The 8,939-nt window shown below is 38.0% G+C and overlaps 1 protein-coding gene across 2 annotated transcripts in view; it reads right to left on the reverse strand.

Moving 5' to 3' along the window:
* slc15a4 (solute carrier family 15 member 4) overlaps window positions 1-8,325 on the reverse strand; it is a 46,443-nt gene extending 38,118 nt beyond the window's left edge. Inside the window, exons 1-5 of one of the 2 annotated variants that reach the window (XM_043246926.1) lie at window positions 8,136-8,323; window positions 7,273-7,895; window positions 4,444-4,736; window positions 2,585-2,726; window positions 646-723 (exon numbers count right to left, since the gene is read on the reverse strand). In XM_043246926.1, the coding sequence (XP_043102861.1) occupies window positions 646-723; window positions 2,585-2,726; window positions 4,444-4,736; window positions 7,273-7,845 (1,086 nt within the window). In that variant the 5' untranslated portion in view covers window positions 7,846-7,895; window positions 8,136-8,323. Of the gene's footprint in view, window positions 1-645; window positions 724-2,584; window positions 2,727-4,443; window positions 4,737-7,272; window positions 7,896-8,135 lie in introns of both variants that reach the window. The other variant, XM_043246928.1, reaches the window with a different exon arrangement.
* Between the last annotated feature and the right edge of the window lie 614 nt (window positions 8,326-8,939).

The following is an 8,939-nucleotide window of genomic DNA, read 5'->3' on the forward strand; positions in this document are numbered from 1 at the left end:
TACATGTACACCCACACGCACACTCGCACAAAAACAAATAAACAGCAAGTTCAGATGAGAAAGCGAGCGCTGGGTGCTAATCTGCGATTAGAGAGGGTCATGGTTTTGAAGTTAATACCCTGGTTTTCAAAGGATTTCTCTAGCTCATCCGTGCCAGAGTCTCCAGAGAGTATCCTAAACAGCCCCTACTCTACACCCAGACAAACATCGCAAGCACCTGGCATCACCACAGGCATCCTGTTTCTCTAAAATTAAACCAAGTCATTTAAACGTACCGTATTTTACACCGTTGCATTCACTTATAACGTTACTCAAGGTTTTCTGCGCCGAAACATTCTAAATTAAAGTCCCTAACAATTAGTCAGACCGTTTCTGGTTGAGACAAATGATCGATAAAAATCGAGTTGACAAAGACATATTTCATTTATAGAAACATGCATCATTAATGATAACATCTGCGGCGTTGAGACTGTTGCAGAATAAGAAACATAGGAAACTGATGAGGAAAGTGACCAGAGCACGGGCAAAAAAAGAGGCCGACTGCTTTAATAATTGAACTGTTCATTAACAAAGCAATTATATTTTGCTTTCAGGCCAATTTGGAAGTGATCTGACATTACTGGCACTGAAATAGCGCTTTCTTACCGGGTGGGGGTCTGTGGAATTGGGACCTGCTCCAGGAATTGTCAGATGGAGACTCTGGAGATAATATGTGGTCTGCATCTGCAAGTGAAGACAACAGCACACATAAAGATGCAGGCTGCACTCACATCTCATTCAGCTCTACCGTGAGCCACTTACCACTTGTAGAGGCACTGTTATAAGAATATTGCTATTGATTAAAACTTGAAACGGGCTAATAGGTAGAAAATAGCAAGTGGCGATATTTCAGCCAGTAAAAAAGCAGTTTGGTGCTTTGTGAGAACATTCCTCAAAAGCTATTCATGCAGAAAATCCATTAGGCTTTTTTTTTTTTTTAAGTTAAGATACGTTGTCCTTTACTCAAACCTTAATTTAAGGCCCCGAGGACTAACGATGTCAGGTAACCTTTTTAACAGTTGGCAAGCGTCTCAGCAGACAAAACATATGGGATGACAGGGCCTCAAAAGATGACCTTTCTCCGTAATTGGAGGAAGAGAATCTTGTTTTCACGTGAGATGGACTACGAAACAATGATCCTAACTCACAGCAATTTAACAGTACACAAAAGCTGCATTCACAAAAGGAAATTGTTTTATGCACCTTTAGTGTTTTTTAAAGCGTAAATATTAAATAAGAGTGAATAAATCTGACAGTGTTACCACTAGTTCTGGAAAACAATTAGGGTGACAGGACGTCCTGATAAAATTGGGACAGTGTCGATTTTATGAGCCATATCCCTCAACCCAGCATTACAGTCATTGGTTTTGTTGAGTCTTAGCTATAGTTTAAATTGCTGTGAATAAAGTGTAGTTTAATTGCTTTGGATAAACCAGCAGCATATGTAGTTCTTTAACACATTAATACAACAGTAAGCAGTAAAAAATGCATCTGTTGTTTTCTCCTTTGAATATTGAGCAGTGAGTTAAAAACATTCACATGTGCATAATTGTGGAAATGGTGGAACAAGGAAATGACTTACTTTCAGCAAGTAATTTACAACAACAGCTCATAAAAACAAACCTACTCAATATTTGAAACCTAACAAACAGTTTTCATTTCCAGTTATCTTTAATCAGCAGGAGATTCTTGCTAACCTTTTCTTGGCGTTATTTCAATACACGAGTTAAAGGTTAAGTTTGATTCTTGTAATTTGTCCAAATATCATTAGATACACTTTCATAGAAAACTTTAATAAACTGCTATGAATTAAAACATTTCTTTGAACAGTTTAATATCAATAAGATCAGACAAACATCTTTGGATAATCTTAGTGTGTTCTGTGGGGGGGGGAAGTAAGAAGGGAAAAATGGCTGGAAATTTCACTAAGGCGGTTGTAAAATGCAGAAACGAAAGAGACAGACCTTAAAAAATATATAAACATGGAAATGTTGACAAACTGTATTTAAACGCCTTTACAAGTGGTTTGAGACACAACCTGTTTTCTGTGGTAAGGTGACATAAATTAAGCGGTTATGGGCCCCACGCTGGCTGTTGAAGGAACGCTGCTATAGTAGTAGAGGCGTCCCAGTCTTTATTGCTTGTCCTTTCTGCATTACCTTGAGCAAGGCACATATAAAGTTCTTCAAGGAAGCACCTGTCTGCTCAAGGCTTTAAACCCACCCGTCTCATAAAGGCTCCAAATGGCACAAACCTTAATACGTCAGAGGCAAAATCTCCACTAATAAACATCCATCACTTGTATTTGACATGCCAACGACACTGTTCATCACCACCACCAAGCCTCTCCTTCTGTATGAGACACCTTGAGACGTCAAGCTAATAAAATACCTATGCACTTTCCTATTCACCCTCTGTCACATCTACAGTAAATTAAAGTTAAAAATACATTGTTGGTACATTTCCCTATTTTTTAAGGACCTATAACTGACACAAGAGATCTGATAGGTGCATCACTTCAGACACCCACTCATATAAAACTTACCTGGAAATAGACAGTCCAGTACGGAATGAGTGCCAGGAAAACAGGAAGTATTTTAACCAGCGCTTTCACTTCCTCCACCTTCTCCTCTGAAAATCGCCCACCGTACGTCACCTTGGCGCCATCCAACAGAGATGGCTTTGGCCTTTTGGGGGAAAACAAGGATTTTTAACGTGCATTTATTAACACATCACTGAAATATCTGTGTATATCTGTATTTGAGGAAGAAAAGTAAAAAAAGATAACGAAAGGAGCAAGGAATCTAAAGAATAATAACGTCAAGTTTTTTTTTTCTTTATGAAGATACTGTTCTTTGATTTAGAGAGAGGGCACAGCACTTGACAGTAACTTATGCCGCAGAGACACGATGAATAGCACCGCTACATACGAGACAGACAAGAGAGGTGGATCAAAGAGGAAGATGAGGGATAACATTACAGACTAATAGAGTCATCTGAATCTGGAGTGGAAGTTCCCACAAAAGAACTGCATAATTACAATCTAACACACTAAATCCATTTTACACAGTAGAGACTGTGTAAAGACCAACAGGCATACTTATGTTTAAGTTTAAGAACGAATATTTATAATCTTTATTTTTACTTTTTACTTAGTTCAGTATGAAATGGTGTTCATATATAGAACTTAATTTGCAACTAACACGTATCCTTCACTGCGCTTATATTAAAAGAAAAGAGGAAACTTCCCGGTGATAACAAATTGAGTTTTACCGTTTCTGAATCCATTCAGCCAATCTCCTGGTCTGACGATAGCACTTTTAGCATAGCTTAGCATAGATCGTTGAATCCAACTAGACCACTAGCATCGCATTCAAAAATGACCAAAGAGATTTTATATTTTTCCAATTTAAAACTTGACACTATATCGTGTACTAAGACTGGCAGAAAATGATATGGTTGCGATTTTCTAGGCCGATATGACTAGGAACTATGCTCCCATTCTGGCATAATAATCAAGGACGTTTGCTGCTGTAATATGGCCACGCAAAGTAGTCCCCAGCCTGCAAAGACACTCTCCCTGTGCAAGCAAAAGGGTCTGGCTGTTTTCAGGCACTGCGTAATATCACTGCACCTGCTTTGGCCATGTTACAGCAGCAAACTTCCTTGATTATTACGCCAGAATGGGAGTATAGTTCCTAGTCGTATCAGCCTACAAAATCGCAACAATGTTATTTTCTCAATGAGTGCCGATCCGAGCACACAAACTTATGACAGGGTTCACTTGTGATTCATGAAACATTCGTATTAAAAAGCCTTGAGAAACATTACATCCTCTTTTTGGCCATGTTATACCATGAAAGGGAACACGATTTTACTCCAAAAACAACTGTTAACCTTGTAATTTCAAATAATTAAATGTATCAATTTGCTGTAAATATATAACAAAACATTATTGACGCTATAGTCTAGCTCCCCTTAACTCTACAAAAAATCCTTTAAATGTGACAGTATTCAGAAGAGAACAAGAAGGAAAACTAAGTAGCTATAACGATGCAAAGATGTGAATGCACATGAAGCTTAAAAAAAAGGAATCACATAGTAATCTTACTAGATAATGATTTAGTAATGAGCTTGAGGTTACAGGTCAGGAAACTAAATGCCGTCATTATTCAATTCTCCAACTAATTTACTCCACTGCACGCAACGTTAGGCTAACTCAAAAACCTGCATACATGGGCAGAGACCCGAGATGAAATTTGATCATAGCCAACGCTCGCATACATATTAATAATATTCCACGAACATATGTTTTGTAAAAAATGCCTGATAAAACCGAGAGTGTGCATTAAGAAAGTAAACAAGGTTAATTTCTTAATTAATTAAAGTAAATGTGGCCTTCACCTGAGCAGACTTGGTTCTTTTGGCCCGCGTCCACAGAGAGCCGAGGCCAGGATCCGGAACATGTCGCTGAAGGCACTGCCATCTGCAGGTTTGGTTATAAATACAGTTTTGCCCAGAACAAAGATGATGAGGGACACCCCGAGGCAGACGGCTGGGATGATGTAGCCAATAAAGAAGCTAACGTTCTGTTGAATATAAGCAACTCCACCCAGCGAGAAGATGGCTCCAAGATTAATGCACCAGTAGAACCAGTTAAAGAACCGCCGTGTTGCCTCTGGACCTCGATCCTTCACCTGCAAGGAAATACAAAACTTGTAAAATCTAAAAATTGTTTTATTAGTTTTAAGTGCACTGACTGAACATTTAGCCAAAAGTCCTTATTTTAATAATCGAATCACTTTTAAATCCATAATATCCATTCATATGAAAAGTTCAGTACAAACACAGGCAATAATAACAACATGAACAAAATTTCCAGCTGGAAAAACATGGTGTCCTTTTTGACTTGCACGTGATTACTAAGTAGTCAATAAGCACATCAACATTCAATACCCACAGTCTTCATTTAATTCAAGTACTGATTTTCAAATTACTGAATGCATTTACAAACTTGTTTGTAAAGTTTCTTCTCAAGTGCACGCACATGCTGTTCTAAAGAGATGTCTGCTCTCAAAAACCCATAAAACATGCAGCTGTAGTCATACAATCAGAGATACATCCACCATTTTGGGAAGAGTGTCAATATACTGTAACTTGTAAGCCGATGTTTTGTTCATTGCCCCGCTTTCTCAAAGTTTCAATGACATCTCCAGATGGTACATCCTGCAGTTCATTACTTTATTGAATCTAAAAAACACATGATGATCATATGACAAGGCAGGCAGCCAGAAAGACATCAACACTGACCGAAACCAAGTCATCCACATAGAAAAATAAGCCAAAATAAATACAAAAACTTGTTAAAAAAAAAAAACAAAAATATCTGTCAAGCAGACAGATAAACCAACCAAGACAGATGGCAGTTTTACTTCCTAATTTTTAGTTTCGTTTTGCATGTTACATGTAAGAGCATCGTTTAGAAGAGTCTTGTTCATCCTCATATGGTGTTTCGAATTAATCATTTAGCAAATTATTTTCTTACAGTTCATCTCTAACAGGCATATTCCTCATTGTGCTGGGCTACTGTACAGTTTCATGTCACTGAGAGGTCAAAAAGTGTTGTATGAGTGTTAGAGCAGGACAAAAATGAAAGATTCTTTTTTTTTTTTTGTACAAATGTTTTTGGTTTGAAATGTTTGGTTTGCTCAGAGTAAATCAATCTACGTTTCATTACTGAATTTCTTCAGCATTCAATTATCCTCAACAATACAGCATATTAAGTTTGCAGATATCAATGTAGCTCCAACCAAAAAAAAAAAAAAAAAAAAAAAAAAAAACGACCTTGGCAGTGACCCTAGAACCAACTTTATCGAAAAGCCTAAGAATTTCGATCTTGTGACACAGATCGTTTTGCAGCCCACATGGCTAAATCAGACTCAAAGTGCCATAGAAACGTGCGGTTATGTGCCTTGTCATTTAATAAAAGAAGTGAAAGTGCCCAGAGGTGCGTCCGAATTTAAGGAAGCATCACACAAGGGCTGTTGCCAAGGCAACCACAATAGCGCTTTCTCAAATACGAAAGCCCATGCTTAATTAATAAAGCACTGATTTGTAAGATAAATTTACTCAATTGTCTCAATTTACTATTATTGCGTTGGTTTAATTATTGCATTTAATTTAAAGCTCCCTTTATGACATGACAGTGTTAGGTAAGATTAAACTTAAAAAAATAACAGTAACCATTAGTCACTCAATTCATTCCAAACCTGTATCTTTTCACATTAAATTTACAAATAGAACTTTTACAAATCTAATAGATCCACTCTCCCTTACAATTCCTTGACAAATGTCATAAGAGTTTATAGACCCACTTGCAAGGAAGATCATCAGCATTCAAAAAATAATAATTTTGTTGCACAAACCTATGATATGCATGTAAAATGTTGTACATTTACTTTTACAATATTTTTGCTTCCTTCTCGGAATATGTTGCATGTTAACTTTTATGATACTTTTACATCCTTTTTTAGGTTTAAAATGACCAGTTCCAAGCGTAAATGGACGGAACAAACAGCACTTTACTCTCACTCTTCTTCTTAAAACAATAAAGTGAGAAAAACAATACCAATTCCCTGAAAACCAAAAGAAAAACAGCTCACAATAAACTCTCTAAACTACAAAAGCAGTGATTCATTGGACCTACAGACAGCACAGTCCAGGCTTTACCTAAAGCATCCTGAAGAACAAACACAAGCAAGCGAGTCAAAGGTCTTAATATCATTTAAGCGTTTCATAAAAGCCAGACATAGTAGAAAATATTACTGTGAGAATCAATACAAGGTTGTGCCCTCTGAGATTTAAACCTACTCAAAGTTTAGACAACTCTCCAGTTGTAGTGAATTAAGTTACCTCAGAGGTTTCAATCTTTTAAATGTCACGGACCCCGCCCCCCGGCCCCAAATATGCAAAAATAATTTGAAAGCTGCTATCTAATCTAAATGTTAAGAAATCTGTGGAAACAAAAAAAAGTATAAATAAGCATACAATATTATTATAATTAATATTATTATTTATATATATTATATATATATATATATATATATATATATATATATATATATATATATATATATATATATATATTTATTTTTTTTTTTTTATTTATTTTCTTAAATGTATTTTTACACAGTTTTTTCAATGGTCCCAGAGCATTGAAAACCAGTGCATTACCTGATCTGCCCCGAATGGAGTGATGTTTGATTTCACAGCTCCCACGCCAAGGGCCACCAGCACCAGACCACTGTAGATCGCATGCCCACAGTAGGATGGCCGATTCATGCAGGTCACGTTGGCAGGCACAGTCCCGTTTTCAGGAAAACATTCTGCCGGCTGCACTGGAAACGCCATCTCGTCTCCACACAGAGAGGTCCTGGTGTTGTCGTTGGCCACAAAGGGGAAAAGCAGCATCCCGAACAGGTACAGAACTAAACTCAAGGCTATGGTTGCGAACTTGCCAAGGCACGCGTCCGCCAGCCAGCCACCAAAAGGCGATATCAAATAAGTGACACCCATGAAGATCAAGGTGGCCTGGCTGGCCGAGGTGCCCTCCCAATAGAAAGGGCTGCTGTTGAGAAAGAGCACCAGGTTTGAGGTGATGCCGTAGAAGGCCATCCTCTCCAAAGACTCTGCCAGGAGTATGGCGGCACATGCCAGTCTCCTGCCGTTGAACAAGGGCTCTGGTCTGGTTAAAGTTACAGAGTTGTTCAAAAGAGGAGAGCTCTCGTTTACATCCCTGCCAGCCATGGCCTGATATGCCGTTTCTCAATAGGTGGTCAGCTGACCAAAATCCAAACCTAGAACAACAAAAGACCGGTATTATATTAAACGCACGTGACGCCGCAAAACTAAACATAACGCAATAATGGAAATCCAGGAAATAAATCACGAGTCCAAATAAAATACTGACAAGTGTAGTTATTGGGCTCATCGACAAAATTGATCAATAAAACAGCATGAAAGGCCGTTGACATGCTGTCAGCAACTTCTATATTTTACTTAGTAAACAAGCTAAGCACAGGCATTAGCAAACGTACCGTTTTTCAACACTTAGCACCGCTCCACATTTAGCCGTTCAGCGCGCGACGTGTTTACCAGTGTCCTCGGGATACATGTTACTAAGAAACATTACTTTCAAAATCCTAAAAGTCTGAGCGAAGTTTAACGTTAGCTCTCGGCTCTGGAGGTAAACAGCAAGTCACAATACTACCGCGTGACACCGGTTCGCTCGCAAGCGTCAAAGAGACGCGCCCACAGCGCGTTCACCAGATCTCAGGGTCATCCGGATGAGAGCATCGCGCCCCGCTGAGGAGCGTCAGGTTTATCGTTTCGTATATGAAGTGTAGAGTTACGAGTCAATCAACCGGCAAGAAAGTCAGAGGCCACTACCGATTGGGTAAAGGAGAAAAAAGGGTTCGTTTTATTGGCTAGTCTCGCAGCCAATCATTTCTGCACATAAACTTCCGGGGCGTTGCCTTTTCTTGTCATGTACATTTGCTAGTTTACTGTTGCTCCACTGATATATAACAAATAATATATAGTTTAAGGGGTTTAATTAATTTGTGTAAATACCACTGAGGGAAAAAATCGTTGTTTGTTGTTTTTACTATTATGTTAAGAACTATTTTTAGGGCATTTAATCAGTCTGCGTATTATTCCAGGATGTTTTATACATAATTGTATATATTTTAATGCTATGAGCATTGCCGACCTTTATTATGGATCATTTTTAAATATAGTTTAAATAGGTTAATAACATATTTATTTATTTATTAACCATTTAATGTCTTGTTCATAGCCTAGATATATTCGTTCACAGTCTTTTTGTGATTTGCGGCCTT

The sequence above is a fragment of the Puntigrus tetrazona genome, chromosome 8, assembly GCF_018831695.1.
Source record: "Puntigrus tetrazona isolate hp1 chromosome 8, ASM1883169v1, whole genome shotgun sequence".
NCBI lineage: Eukaryota > Metazoa > Chordata > Actinopteri > Cypriniformes > Cyprinidae > Puntigrus > Puntigrus tetrazona.